A 15,167-nucleotide genomic window follows, 5' to 3' on the forward strand; every position below is an offset into this window, starting at 1 on the left:
CTGGGTTGAGCACGTTGAGTAAGAAGGACTTTGGACTGCAGTGTGTAAAATCACAGAGGAGGTGGAGGCAGCTTACTCTCCCCTGTGCAAAGGTGGGGTGCCTCTCTTTTCTTTTGTTCTCCCCACACATGTGCACGCCCCTTCCCCCAGGTGTTAGTTCTGCCTTTGGGTTAGGAAAACCGAAGAGAAGCATTTGCTCCTAGGCATTTGCTCCTAGCCCCTGCTTGGCTGCAGGCCAGGGTCAAAGACCACCTGAGCCCATGGGTGTTATGCAAGAGGCTGTTGTGAAGGGGCCTCAGCCCGCAGAATGCAACAACCTGCCTCCCTACTCCCCCTCCAATGCTGGCTTTTTACCTCAGGGAGTTGCGAAAGCCCCGGGACTACATAAAGCATTCCCTGTCTGGGTGCTCTGCCACTGCCATCAACTCTTGGGCTCCCAAGAGGCTACAGGGACAGGCACTGTCTGTAAGGGACCCTGCTGTGGTGGGCTGGGGACAACAGGGGGCCTTGCCTCTGCATGCATCGGGAAAGCTGCACGATGCCCTGGGGACCTGCCGGGCCAGCCTTCCTCTCTTCCTGGCTTTTGTGACAGCCTGTTTCATATGCTGTTCTTTGTTTGCTGTTGCTGCAGGGACGGGATGGCCCACATGGAGAGAGCTCTGCCCTGGCTACTGCTGCTGGCACTGGCTTTGCTGGGCAGCAGCACTGCGGTGCGCGACTGCCGAGTGAGCAGCTTCAAAGTGAAGGAGAACTTCGACAAGACCAGGGTAAATCTTTCTTTCCTGGATCTGTGATGTCTTGCCTACCTCCTCTTCCCAGGCTGCAAAATCTGGCATTCAGTAGCACCACTGTGTTCCCATTTTCACTCAAAGTCACTGACTGCAATACTGAAAAGCAGCAGAAGTGTGTGATGTTGCCCACACCTCCACAGATGCTGGATCCCAATGCATCTGACAAAGGATTACTGCAGAAACTAAGGTTTAGCAGTCTGGTCTCAAAATGTAATTTGTACTTTAGTACAAACTTTTGTTTGTACACTAAACAGAAGTGTAGTGGCTTGGTTGTTTCTATGGAAAATTAATACTCTGGTGTTTTCAGACATCATTGCAAGGAAAAAAAAAAACATTTTTGCATAGTTCTGTCAAGATCTGGCAGTTGTTACCCTCTTCCCACCAAATTTTGTATTCTAAATACTGGAGAACTGCAGATACAAGTAAGATACTGAAAAATGTCACTTCTTTCACAAACCCTGGCTGCATTAGGACATTGGTGTGTTTATGCTGTTGGAAGAGCAGATTTGTTTCTTAGGTACAGCTTTGAGGCATGGTGTCAAAGACCTGCATGTCCTCCCCTCCGTCACCTCCCCTAGTCTGTGATGTCTGTTTGTAATGTTTTCCATACTTCTAGGGTCTAACTGCAGCCTTTCTTATTTCCTTGCAGTACAGCGGCACCTGGTATGCCATGGCAAAAAAAGATCCTGAGGGGTTGTTTCTACAGGACAATGTGGTAGCCCACTTCACTGTAGATGAGAATGGACAAATGAGTGCCACTGCGAAGGGCAGAGTCAGACTCTTCAAGTAAGCTGTTTGCAATCTTCCTCTTCCTCCAGTTTCACTAAGCTTCTGCTTCCCTTACTCGTGCTCTAACCCTACCTGCTACCCCTGTGCTAGTCACACAGTCACACCAAATCTGTGCTGTTAGGTTTGAATGTGATGTTTTCTTTCTCTCTGGCTACAGTAACTGGGATGTCTGTGCTGACATGATTGGCTCTTTCACTGACACACAGGATCCTGCCAAGTTCAAGATGAAGTACTGGGGTGTTGCCTCTTTTCTGCAGAAAGGAAGTGAGTACTTAGCTATAGAAGATGCAGAACTACTTGCAAGCTTAGTTATGTTGCGTGTCCATGCTGAGGAAGGAAAAAGTAGTGTTGGATTTCTTAAACACACTTAAAACACGTAATAACTATCATACAGGAAAGTCTTAATGTGAACAAGGTAATCATTATTTTTTATATGGAACAGCTGGCTGGCTTTCTTTAACAGGTGAAGACCAGGCCTTTGTATCTCTTTGTACTTCTTTTGTTTGTTACCCAACAATATAGTCGAAGGTCACTGTTTGGAAAGAAACGAAAGGCAGATGAAGTATTTTAAGTCTTGTTTTAGTATAGAACTCAGTTACCAGATGTTTCTGTTCTCTCTGAAAAGCCTAATGTCAGACTTGATCAAGCAGGGAAGAGGATTTTGCAATTGTTATTTTCCTTGATCTCATGTTGCAAATGTAGGGATTTATCTGTTTTAAGAAACAAATATGATTCAGTATATATATATATTCATATTTTCCTGTCATCTGTCACACCCTATGCAAAATTAGTTTATTGAGCCAAATAGAGATTCAGACACTTGTAGCTCAAGATATTTCCATGGATTGTTTCCAAGAGAAGCAAGTGGAATTTGGAAGTGAATGGAGGTCCATTCTCTCCAAAAACACACTTCCAATGAATGCTTTGGATGCCAATCGCTCTTGAATTGTTGCTGGATCGCCTCACAGCATGCTGCTGAATCATGTTTTCATGGATACTTGAGATTGCTGGCTGACCCCAGAATCTAGCTTCCTAAAAACTGTGGTCCCCACTCACAGGAGAGATGGGGAAGAGAACATACAGTGTTGCCTTCACCAGTGCAGACGTAGTGCAAGGGAGGATCTTTTGCTCCAGAGATCACACTCTTTACTGCAAACACCTAGGTCACTCCTGTTAGTGCAGGGCGTCTGTATGACCAGGTATTTATCAGATTTCCTTGCTAAATAGTTAAGAATTATCTGAAATTGTAATTGAGAAGAGGTTTTATGATAGAGCTTGTAGCAAATAAAAGTCTAACACACGTGGCAACTGCATGATAATCTTGTTCCTTAAAAATACAGTATAAGTAACATCCCTAGTAGGAAAACCGTTATGGTTTTGAGTAATCTGGAGCATGACTAGCATGACCAAGAGCATATTTAGCTTCTCTATTTTTTAAACTCTTTTCTGTCTGTCTGTTTCCCTTTTTTTGGTTAAAATAAGAAAACTTTCTTTGTGCTTCATGGTAGCTACTGTAATACATGGTAATTTTTTGTTTGTTGCCATGTTTTATAATGATATACAGGCATGGATTTACAAGGCCTTTTTTAGCATTTCTTTCATGCTGCTCTTGTTCTGTGCCCATGCTGGGGGAGAAGCAGTGGTGCCAGCCATTCCCTCTTCTCTCCATCACTGTCCCTGATAAATATGCTTATTTACTTTTTAAAAAAAAAAAACTCCCCCCAAAACATGGAATTAAATACTGGAGACAGGAATAAACTGAGCTAATCTGTTGTCATTTATACCACCCTTCATCGTCTTATTTTCTTTACAGAGTTATTGCAGTGATCTCTTTAGATTTACTAGATTTTACTTGTGTCTCTAACACCTTTGCTCCTTTGCTATGGTTTCTTCCAGGTGATGATCACTGGGTAGTGGACACAGATTATGATACGTATGCTCTTCATTACTCCTGCCGCCAACTAAATGAAGATGGCACTTGTGCTGATAGCTATTCCTTTGTGTTCTCCCGGGACCCCAAGGGATTGCCTCCAGAGGCACAGAAAATTGTCAGACAAAGGCAGATAGACCTCTGCTTGGACAGAAAATACAGAGTTATTGTTCATAATGGTAAGAACATTTTTTTCTGAAGAATTTTATTTCAGGGTTTAATGACTAAAGCACCAGGAGTTTCTTGATCATTAAACAGGAAATGCACAAAGTCTTTTACTTAGTGGCTGTAATATTGTCTTTTGAAAACTGGAGCTTGTAGTAAGTTATTTCCAACTTTTACTTTCCTTATCTGAAGGAGAGCTAAGGTGTATAGCTTTTTATGCGGCCTATCACATCAGCTGAAACAATAATTAGAGGAAGCTGTAAAACAATTAAATCAATGTACTATGAGTAAACACAGTAAGGATAAACTTCATAGTTGCTGTAAAAAGAAATTTTGTCTCTCTAATCAGAACTCTTTACCTTTTTGAACAAAATTCATTTGGGGCAATGGGCTCAAGTTGGAACACAGGAAGTCCAACCTCAATATGAGAAAAAAACCCTTCCCTGTGCGGGTGCCAGAGCAGGGGCACAGGCTGCCCAGGGAGGCTGTGGGGTCCCTTCCCTGGACACATTCAAAAACCACCTGCACACATTCCTGTGGCCTCTGCTCTGGGTGTGCCTGCTCAAGCAGGGGGGTTGGATGAGATGATCTCCAGAGGTCCCTTCCAACCCCCACCATTCTGTGATTCTGTGAAAATAGTTGTTGAAGGGAATAGAATGTATTTTCAAAAACTACTTTGAAAAATTCTTCACCAAAGGCTTTTAAGGAAAATCAGAAGTCTTGGAAAGGATGCCTTATAGCAGACCCTTCCTCACAGGTCCTCATGCCAACCTTTTCACAAAGGGTTGTGGAAGAGGGATGTATCGCTCACACTGGAAGTATGACCTTACCTTGAGTCATATAGTCAGAGTGAGCTTGCAACACTGGGAAGGGTACAGATTAGCTCACTTGTGCTTAAGTATATTAGAAAAGGCCAAATTGTAATTTATTCTACTTTAATCAATGATCTGGAAGAAAAGGTAATATACTTACTGGTAAAGGTTACACCCAGAGTGGGGAATAGTAAAGAATGAAGAGAGATCAGAATATTTAGAACGAATAAAATAGTAGCTACTCTCCCCTACCCCCCTTTGCACTCTGGAAGACACGAAGGCCTGACTGGTGAATCAGCTGAATGTGAACTCCCAGTGTAAGGCTTTGGCCGAAACGGTTAATGTGATTCTTGGATGCATAAACCAAGAATGCAAAGACTGACAGACTCATATGAGACTGTTGTGCTTGGCAGAGGTCTGCTCGTTATGTCACATTTTATGGTAATCATAACTGGAAAGGGTACTGAGGCTGAATTAGAACTTTCAAAGAAGAGCAGAGAAGATGACTGGGTTTGTAAAATGTGTCCTCTAGTGAGTGCCTCAAAGACCTTGATCTGGTCTCATCAGAAAGAGGTTAAAGGCTGACCTGAGCAAAGTCTGTGCTTGCCCACACAAGCAATGGGAATTGGATAATAAAGGGCTTGCAAACATAGGAATAGTAAATTAAAATGGATGGAACTTTAAACTGGACACATTCGGAGCAGAAATAAATAGCCGTTTGTTTAACTCTAAAGGTCATTAACCTTTGGAACAGTTTACCAAGAGCTGTTGTATGTTCTTCATCACTGAAATCTGTAAATCAAGATTAAGGGCTTTTCTAAATGACATGTTAGAATAAACTGGGATTGACTGAAGGAACTTTTGAGTATTACCAAGAAAGTCAGAACAGATGAGCACAGTCAGCTCTTGTGGCTCTATCACCTGTTCATCTGATCTATAAACAGAGTAATATATTGCTATGTTGTAAAGTAGGTATGCTGATAACAGGGTGCCTGAAAGATCTGCTACGGTGGGTCGTGTTTAGAATGCTGATTAGTGACCTGGAAAAAGTGCCTGACAACAATGAAAAGGAAAATTTTGTCTTGAATGAGAATTTGGAGACAGCATAAGAGACAGTTGAGGTTTAAGGCAGTCAAGACTAAGAGACAGCATAAATGCAAATGAAACTGGCTTTTGTGAATGATGTGTGCAATTGCATAAAGGGTAGGAAGAAAAGAAACAATGTCATTATATAAATTGATGATACTTTCTTGTTTTGAATGCTGCATTCACTGCTCTTCAGATGAAGTACAGCAAGAATAAAAACTTCTGAAGAGGACAAAACAAAATTATGAAATGATTAGGGATGTTTTTGTATTAAATCACAGCTGTTTTGCTGTGACTTTGAGAGGTGTGTGTTATGGTGGTTCCTTGCATTTCTGTCAAACCCAGAGAAAGTACTATCCCACTGTGAAATCAGGATATTGGGCTAGTCCAAGTACTGGTCTCATTCAGCATGGTGGAATCTGTGTTTCTGTTATTTCTACACTATATGAGGCTTGCAAGGCCATAAACGTATTGTCAATCTTTGCAAGAAAGTATAAACCAAAAAGAAAAATGTAATATATTCATTTATTCATAATTTGTGATATAACTTTTTCAAATATCTCAGAACTTCTATATAATAGAATGCTTGTATTTTTTCACAGAATATAGAACTAAGAATGTAATTTAAAAATTAAGGCTCAGAATGTCTTTTTAAAGTTCAGCCTTAAATATTGACTTCCCAACCTTAATTTAAAAGTTGGTCATGCTGCCTCTAGTTTGTTATAGAAATATCAAATCTACCAAGTTGCACCAAGTGCTGAGTTCTTTGTCTGCTGTCCTAATTCATATTCAGATGTTAGGTGTTGAGTGCAGTGTCTGATAAGACTATGTGAGTTCCATACTCTTTGTAAATGAAAAATAGTAGCCTGGGTCCTTAATACTGTTTGCTTTTTCCTACGGATTATGCCAGACTTTATCTTTATGAGCCCAGCACTGAAGTATAAATAAACTTAAAGCCAGCAGTTTGCATTCTCCCCTTACTGTGATATATCTGTAAATACCAGTGTTAGTTGATTCTGAATTCTCCAGTATTGTTAAGCCAAAGCTCCTGCAGAGCAAGTACATTTGGCAATGAGAGAATGATTGTAAGCTAAACTGAAAAAACATTTATTGAAAGCTTTATATCGGAAACTCTTACAAAATTCACTGAATTCCTTATGTGTGGGATTGGAAACCTTGCTACTTTAGTTTTATTTCTGCTGTTAAGAGCTACAGGATTAGTAGCCAAAAAAAAAAGTCAACTTGCTGACCTGCATTCAGTTGTTATTGTGCTAACATTCTGACTAACATTAATAGATGCTGCATGAATATGCTCTAATTGTGCATACTCCCTGTGTCTTAAAGCTAATTTTTTTCCCCAAGACTTTTCATTATTGTTTTAAATCAATACCGTACTCAAGTTTCCAAAAAAACCCTAATAGATGTACAAAACTTACCTTGATGGTAAAAAAAAATCTAAAGTACTCTTTTTATGCTGGCTCTTTAAGGCAAAAGATAAGCCTAGGAAATGACGAGCTTTTTGTTTGCAACTTATATTGCATTTCTGATTGTAGCTCCTTTCTGAACATGGATCAGGCTGTGATACACTTAGTCTCTCAGAGCAACAGCTCAAGTTGCTTTAAGTTATGCAATGTGAGTGTGGATATCATGGTGGGACTACTTGTAAATAAAATATGTCGTCAGGTTAGTAGAGCTGAAAGTTGAATCTGCTGTTAGTATTTACTAGAAGCAAAAATTGTGAATTAAGAGCGGTATATTCCTTCAGCTGATTTACTATTGCCATCAGAAGTTTTGGAGGTCAGGAGGTTCTTATTTTGTTGAAAGACATCCTTAAATTAATAATTTTTAAAAGGCAAATAATTTGAAGTTTCTTAAAGTAAATAAACAACTCTTTTATCACTGATCTATCCAGTACCTTGTTAGCCAAAGTATTAAAATGCTCAGGACATTGAATTCCTGTTTTGTTCCGAGCTGCAAATTCTTCAGAATTATAAACTGCAGAGCAAGGTACTGCCATTATCATTACAAGTAACAGGCTGCTGGACTCAAGAGCATTTTAAAGATATTAGAAACATATGCATTTTAAATTTGGTGAAAGGTTTCTTAATTTTGTCTAGTGTGGTTGAAAAAGGAAATTTTCGTTTTTGTGTGTTTCAGGATTTTGCTCTTAAGGAGGTCCAAAAGTATGGAAAGAAACCATGTAACAGCACCATGGATGTAAAGTTGATCGGGTGTTCTCTTGAAAACCTTTTGAATGGCTTCATTTAGATTTTGAGTGTATTTATCTGAGCTGTGTAGCTCACCTTGTTAATAAACCAATGAAACATTTTAATAAACTTGGATTACAGGGGATGCAAATTGTTTGTATGCACATCTGTACGTATGTAGACATTGGTTTTATTAGTAAACCATTATCTTCATGCACTATTTTGAATTGGTGGCAGACGGTGATCGTTAAGAATTTAATCCTTCTTTTTTTAGTGGTTGCAATTTCCAACTAAAGGAGTTTTAATTAAAAAAAAAAAACAAACATGTATCTGCTTTCTAAAACTTTTAATTTATTTTCAAATACAATGTCATCTTTTTTCGGTGAAATGCTGGAAATTGTTCCCTATACCATTTTAGAAAGGAGGAAGGAATTTCAGTGACCCTATATATCACCGATTAACTTGATTATATGACTACCAAAGACATAAAAAATACGCATCTTTTAAAAATATTTTACACATGACAAGTAAACAATTATTTATTTATTCTTTATTTATAAATTAACAGGCATTATGTCCCTACTTGTAATTTGAGATGGAACCAAATTGGTCATTCACTTGGTGATAACACATATTTATCATCTTGTTTCCTACAAGAAATTGGTTAGTCTGCCCAAACCTGTGTTCAGGCAGTCAGTGATCCAAGTGTATAATCAAGTGCCTTTTTTTAGTGGGATTGAAAAAAAGAGCAGATACCTTTTGAGGATGCACGTTTTCACTAGAAAGTTGATTTCTCTTACGCAGTGGAAAACAGGGTGAAAATGGATCAGGTGCCCTCTTGAGAGTTAATGACATTTACGCCAACAGAAAATGTACCCTCGCGGAAATGAATTTGTCTGGTAAGTGCTTATTTCAGCTGTTCCACATTCACCAAGTTCACTGCCACATTCGTATTTCTTTCAGTGTAAGTGGAGAATTCAATCCATTGGATTAAAATGTCCAAATCTTACTGAAGCAAAGTAGTGCTCAAAGTCATGAGAATTTTACCTGCAGGAATTAAAAATTTTTTCCTTCTCTGGCATATAATACTATAACATTCAACCTGGGATAGGAGAGACATTAACATCCAAAGCGTGGCACAGCTCAGACTTTAAATAATTATCTGGTAATGAAAGACAAATTTGGTTGTTCATGGTTACTTCTTCTTCCAGTGGTTTCTGTACCAGCCCCACGCCTTACAGGGTTCCCTGTACAACAGAGAAGAATTTCCTGACATTTACGTCTGAAATAGGCAACATTATACAAAATTGGATTGACAGCAGAGTTGGCAAAAGTGAATAACACTATCCAGAAGAAAACTGATGGCAAAATATTTAAATCATGTTTGTAGTTCTGGACTAAAATTAAAAGAATAATTATTATAATCGGGCTCCACATGACAAAGAAAGAGATCATCAACAAAAAGAGGGCTCGGAATAGTTTGTAGTCTTGCTGGGAAACACGAATCTGATGATTTTCTGAGTAGGCTAAGCCAGCATTTAAGCTCCTTCTTGATGCTTTTGTAATCTGCAGTAAAAGAGAAGAAAGTAACTTTCACTGAAACCTAGAAGAACTATTAACACATTTTTACAAGTGCAGAAGTAGATCTTGGCACATGATGCTTCCGTTTTGAAAAGTGACTACAAAAAAGGCATTGCAGAACTCCATTTTTACTTTTTGTCAATGGTTCCGTTTCAAACATTCTCACTTCACTAGCATTTTGTTTTCCTCTCAGCTGTGAACTCACCTCAGTATTAGCCATGCTGGTTGTTCCCCTCGTGGCTCTCTACCAGCCATAAAGACTTTTCAGCTTAAAACAGAGCCTTAATTACTCACTAAATCACCTTCACTGCAAATTTTGACCTTGTTTGTTCTATCTAAATAAACCCGTTGATTTTTTCCACAAATGCAAACTGGAACATAATTAACAATCCTATTCATGTGCAGGAAGGAATGCAATCCAATTCTTTTACGACCATGCTGATATTATAAGGTAGGTATTAGAAAGAACATGAATTTATTACAGTAACAAAATCATGCTACATTTTAAATTTCAATCGGATTTTACGTAAAGTTTTGTGTAAAATTTTAGTTTTTCAGTCAGTGATCAGAATTGCTTTCTACGAACTAACCTGAGCTCTTACGGATCCTTTTATCACTACAAAAATCTGTGTCTTGTAAAAGTACTGTCTGATGTAATAAATCAGGCTATGGGTAGTTTGGGAACCTAGTATTCACGGCTGTGAATCATCTGTCATTAAGTAGAATATTGAATCCCAATGGCTTGCAGAGGACTCTAAATTTCATGTTCTACATCCCTGTCTTCACTGAAGCTGGCATAGCACAGTAAGTCTGTTACATTTACATAGCTGAAGCAAATGAAATAAAATTGAAATATTTAGGCTACATAATTGAGATGCTATTTCACCCTGTGCTTGGATAAAGAAAGAGTGTTTTCAAAAGCCTGAATCAATTTGGTGTCTCAGTAGGAAAGTCAAGAGGCATGTGACATTTCCCTTTAGCAACAACTAAAGGAAAGATACCGCTAATACTAGTAATACTTAATAGGTCCTGGTTCAGGTAAGGATGAAAACGGCTATATATATATACTGAGTAATTTGTCATACTTTCTGCAGTTTTCTGAATTCGTCACGGAGGTAGATGGCCTAGAATAAATATTCGTTAAGAACCTAGACATCTAACAAAGATTTCAACAGAATGTACGTGTATAAATCAAAACCCGTGACCCAAAAATGGGCTTCTCAGCAGCTGCTGAGCCTGAGAAGGGGACAGTCTCACTAGCTGCTTCCCTGATTTAAGAGGTAGAGAATTCTGACGTTTCGAACATGTAGAACTATTCCAGCCTAATGATCTTCTGTACCCATGTGGAATCCAGAAACTGGGCCAGCTCCTCCAAACAACCCGATCCAAGAGCTGTTCTCAGAGAACAACTAACCTGTCCTAGGAAGAATGAAGGTTTCATAAAATGCAAAGGACTAATATCCACTTCTAATATAAGAGTGAGAAAACCAAGCTCTGTACCCTCCTCAGCCTCCACTGTTCAAAACGGCTACATGAGACACCTTTGTATCCGTCCCATGTAAGCACCCTCCACCTCTCCTGCTGGAGCTGCACAGCCTATAACCAAGAACGCAAGACTTAGGAGTGCAGTCAGTAAGACACAACTGCATCTTAAGGAAGCGCTCAGCTGAAATGGGGTGGCAGTGATCTGTTTTGGATCCCTTTTTGTTCTGCCTAGTATGAGGAATCTAAATCCCTGTAGTGGGCATCTGGACCGCACTTGAGAACCAGGGACTTGGAAGTTGTGTATACACAAGCATGTAAGTGCCAAAACATGAACGTCTTTACTAGTTCCAGCCTCTTATCTAAGTCTTGCCTGAGACAGGAAACAATGCAAAAACAAATAACTTAATTAAAAATCATGGCTTCTAATCTGTCATTTTTGCCAGGGTCTGGGAAGTGTTAGTAAAAATAATACTCAATTTTGGATTAAATTGTAAAGTATATATTTATAGATTATATTTAACAAATTCAAGGCCTTGCATCTGTAGTGAATCATCATCATCACAGATGCTGTGTTATTTGAATACATGAATGCTTTGAAATGCTTCCAGTAACACTGAGCTTTGTACGCTGTGTGCACTGGCGTGATGGCACGTTCTCACCACATGAGAGTGAACCTGCTCTTGGGAATGACTCAGGGATTAAGACATTCCCCAGCCGAGTTCTGGCTGCTTCCTGGAGAGCTGTGTGTGAGAGAAGATTCAATTACAACAGGCAGGATCCTGCTATGGGCCTCGTTCCTTTTTCAGTCCAGGAGAAATGGTAACACATCTTAGCATCTGTATTACCAAGCTGGAAAAGAAACATGAGCATGGCAGCATGGGGCTGTCTTGTAATCCCGTATTCCAAACACTTTTTGGGGCTTCTAGCTCCCTGTGTGCCATTGTGTTTTCCAAATTTACCTGTTGTAAGCTGGAGTCTGCAAGTGCAAGAGGAACACCATTCCTGTCCTGCTCTCTGACCAAGGACTGTGGCATTCCTTGGCCTGCAGTTTCTGCAGCTCTTTCAGAGGGCTCAGGCTCCCCACACAGTTGCTCTATGTTCTTTGCCTACAGCAAATAGGTTGCAAAAGGCAAGTGCTTTACTTCACTAGAAGTTGTTTACCTAATGCATTTACCTCAAGGTTGTAACAAGCTTACAGAGTGTACAGAAATAAGAGCTGATAATTTTGACTACAAGTTTAAGCCTGATCAACAGGCAAGTACATGTAGAGGCCAGATTCTAGGTCCTAGGTTTGTGGAAACGTCTATGCGCAGCTCTGGTGCACGTACCCGCAGCCCCTTGGTGCTCAGCGTTTCACCCGTTAACTCCCTGCTCAATAATCTGTGTATTTTGAAGTTCCTTTCCAAAACCTGCAATCTTCCTTATAGAGAAGTGTAACTACCTGATACAGGAATCAGAATCTTTTGGGGGCAGTTGCTAAAAACCAGGCATTGCAGCGCCTAGTTTGAAGACTTCTAGCTCTTCCTCACTGTTTTTGGAAGAGGAAGGGGTACGAAATCAGATGTTTTAAAAGGAATTTAGGTAACTGATATCATGTTTTCTAGAATATAGATTAAAACTCAGTACTGCCTCGTGTCTTGGCCTATATTTCAGCAGTTAAACAACATACACTAGATATGAAAATAGAAGCAGTGTGTTTAGCAGTATTTGTTTCCAAAGTTTGAAATTGTGGAGGATTGTAATCTAATGAGATCTGTGTACTAAAAATGCATGCAGAAAATCAGTAGATCTAAACGGGGATGGATTTTTTCTAGTCCTACCTCTCTCTGCTTTCCTACAAATCCCTTGTGACTCTGGAGTTTAGACTCAAGGAAAGCAAAATCCAGTTTTTAGTTATTTCAAATGCTCGACTCTTTTAGCATTTAGGAGATTGTCAGTCTTTAAACATGAACAGTACATAAATGGAGAAGTGTATTACATACTGTATATAAATGAAGTCAAACTTTGTGCGGGTCTTCTGGTAACGTGCTGTCCAAGCACGTTCTTAGTTGAAATGTATAGGCTGTTATGAACAGGTGAAGAACCTCATTTTATATCACATACTTACCATTTACCAAGCAAATGATGTCTGCTCCCTTCAGGTCTATTTGCATTCAGTGACAACATGTTGATGCCTAGTGAGTTACCATTTACTTCCCTTTCTTCTACAACAAACTTTAAAGGAAAAACATACCTGTAGGATTTTGGAATAACTGATGACAATGACTAATCCTGGTATTAGAAAGAAAGCAATGGCAAAGGTCACATCCCAAACTATTTCTCCTGCAGTGCTGGGCCAAACCAAGGTGCAAATCTGCATCTCCTGTTTACAGAGAATAAAGAAGGAATTTAACATTGCGCAGTTGTTTTTACTACAGAGCTGTCCGTATCTCCCTCTATGCCTGTGGAGAAAACGACCGCAGACTAAATCGCGTCTGTGAACACTTTCTACTCAAACACAGCGGTCAATTAATGCGTTACTTCATGTTTTTAAAAGCCCATGCAATTACAAATAGATGTCTTGTCCACAAGCTAAAATTTTGCCGTAGTTTTCATACCAAATGCTAATGGCACCTTTGAAATTGAAACTTCCAGACCTCAAACACCACGCATCTGAGTGTCACGTTGGGTGTACTTTTGTACGCGTTTCAAAACACTGGCAGCGAAACCTGTCCGTGGCCGCCTCGTGGGGCGGCCGCCGCACCCGGGGGGCGGCTCCCCCGGCCCCTCGGTAAGGGGAAAGCGCGCTGGAAAGGAGCACCCCCGAGCCGCGCTTGGGGCACGCAGAAGAAGCCCCGCGACGCGCATTTCCCGCCGTGCGGGAGGGGCCGCCGGGGCCTGCCGCCCCTCCGGGGACCCGCTCGGCCCCGCCCGCGGCCCCGGGGCACCCTCCCCGCGGCGGCACTGGCGGCCGAGCCCCCCGCGCCCCCCGACCCTGCGGGCCCGGCCCGGCCGCCCCCGCCCTCGCCCTCACCTGGCCGGCGGCGCCGGGCAGCCGCACCACGGTGAAGAAGCAGCAGAGCGGGAGCGTGGCGAGGGCGGCGAAGCCCCAGATGAGGAGGAGGGCGGCGGGCAGCGCCTTGCGGCGGCGGAAGGCGGCGTGGCGCAGCCGGGCGATGCTGACGACGCGCTCCAGGCTGACGGCCGAGAGGGAGAGGATGACGACGGTGCCGCTGAGGCTCATCACGTAGAAGAGCATGTGGCAGACGACGTCGCCCAGCACCCAGCTCTCGGTCCAGCGCACGACGGCGATGAAGGGGATGGCGGTGATGAAGAGCAGGTCGGCGCAGAAGAGGTTGAGGACGAGGCAGTTGGCCGCACACGGCCGGTGCCGCCGCCGCCGCTGCACCAGCAGACAGATGCCCCAGATGTTTCCCGCCAAGGCCAGCAGGAAGATGGAGGCCAGAGCAGATGACTCGCCAATGCGCAGGGCCGTCACGTTGCAGCCCCTGAAGTCCGAGAAGAAGGGGAAGTAGGTCCTGTTCCCCCCCGGCACGTCCCTGGACCCCGGCATGAGGGTGGCCGGTGGGCATGAGAGATCCGCCACAGGCGGTGGCACCAGCCCTAGGGGAAGGGCTGCGCTCCCAACCACCACGGCGGCACTCGGGGTGCCCTCCTGGCACGGAGCGGGGGGCTGGCTGCCATCCCCCTCCCTCCTCTTCCTCCTGCCTGTGCTGCCGCGGGCTGAGCAGTGCCAGCCAGGTGGTTTATGGCCCTTGCGCTGGAGTGGAACAAGGAAGTGGGAAGGTAAACACGGCGCCGCTCACACAAAGGCGAGGCCGCCGTGTGTGGGGCGGCAGCGAGGGGCCGGGGGTGAGCGGGGCCACCTGATGCCTCCCAGGGCAGGGCGTGGGTCAGCAGGCTGGCACCTCCATGGCGAGGGTCCCAGGCCTGGCCACCTCCTCCGAGCCGGCCCCGGTCTGCCCTGCTCTACAGGCAGGGCCGGTGGCATGGGGAGGCCGCCCAGGCGGCTCCCTTTGGCTGGGGATGTGTGCGTGGCTTAAAACAGAGGGATGGCTGTCAGGCTGCTCCGAGAGCTCTGCTCGGGAGCCCAGGATAACCAGTGCTGCTCTAAGGTAAAAAAAGAGGAATTTACCCATTGCCTCATGTCTTGACAGTGGCGTTTGGAAACAGCAGGCCTGTGCATTGCTTGTGCTAACCGTGGTCTGGTGTGGAGGGCAAGTGTCACTGGCTTGATTTTTGGGATCCATTTGCTAAGTTGATCCAGAATCTTACCCTTCTGTGTTACGAGTTCGTGCTGAAGAAGCCTGGTAAATTAAGG

At 42.7% G+C, this 15,167-nt stretch overlaps 2 protein-coding genes across 2 annotated transcripts; one reads left to right on the forward strand and one right to left on the reverse strand.

Annotated features, from left to right (window-relative positions):
* Nucleotides 1-154: 154 nt before the first annotated feature.
* Nucleotides 155-7,925, forward strand: RBP4 (retinol binding protein 4). Its single transcript, XM_075107937.1, has 6 exons — nucleotides 155-465; nucleotides 632-767; nucleotides 1,441-1,577; nucleotides 1,738-1,844; nucleotides 3,477-3,689; nucleotides 7,731-7,925. The coding sequence occupies exons 2-6, from the start codon at nucleotides 639-641 to the stop codon at nucleotides 7,742-7,744; spliced, it is 600 nt and encodes a 199-aa protein (XP_074964038.1). The 5' UTR covers nucleotides 155-465; nucleotides 632-638; the 3' UTR covers nucleotides 7,745-7,925.
* FFAR4 (free fatty acid receptor 4) lies at nucleotides 7,795-14,835 on the reverse strand. The gene is made up of 3 exons (XM_075107934.1): nucleotides 13,860-14,835; nucleotides 13,080-13,208; nucleotides 7,795-9,346 (listed from the first exon to the last, which is right to left on the reverse strand). Exons 1-3 carry the CDS (start codon nucleotides 14,397-14,399, stop codon nucleotides 8,939-8,941), a joined length of 1,077 nt encoding a protein of 358 aa, XP_074964035.1. The 5' UTR covers nucleotides 14,400-14,835; the 3' UTR covers nucleotides 7,795-8,938.
* Between the last annotated feature and the right edge of the window lie 332 nt (nucleotides 14,836-15,167).

This window comes from Phalacrocorax aristotelis, chromosome 12 (assembly GCF_949628215.1).
Source record: "Phalacrocorax aristotelis chromosome 12, bGulAri2.1, whole genome shotgun sequence".
Taxonomy (NCBI): Eukaryota; Metazoa; Chordata; class Aves; order Suliformes; family Phalacrocoracidae; genus Phalacrocorax; species Phalacrocorax aristotelis.

Coding starts and splice junctions, on each gene's coding strand:
- RBP4 (XM_075107937.1), top strand. CDS start 639: ATGGCCCACATGGAGAGAGCTCTGCCCTGGCTACTGCTGCTGGCACTG. Junction 1,578..1,737: donor GGCAGAGTCAGACTCTTCAA/GTAAGCTGTTTG, acceptor CTCTGGCTACAG/TAACTGGGATGTCTGTGCTG. Junction 1,845..3,476: donor CTCTTTTCTGCAGAAAGGAA/GTGAGTACTTAG, acceptor GGTTTCTTCCAG/GTGATGATCACTGGGTAGTG.
- FFAR4 (XM_075107934.1), bottom strand. CDS start 14,399: ATGCCGGGGTCCAGGGACGTGCCGGGGGGGAACAGGACCTACTTCCCC. Junction 13,209..13,859: donor TGCCCGGCGCCGCCGGCCAG/GTGAGGGCGAGG, acceptor CTCTGTAAACAG/GAGATGCAGATTTGCACCTT. Junction 9,347..13,079: donor GTTATTCCAAAATCCTACAG/GTATGTTTTTCC, acceptor CTTTTACTGCAG/ATTACAAAAGCATCAAGAAG.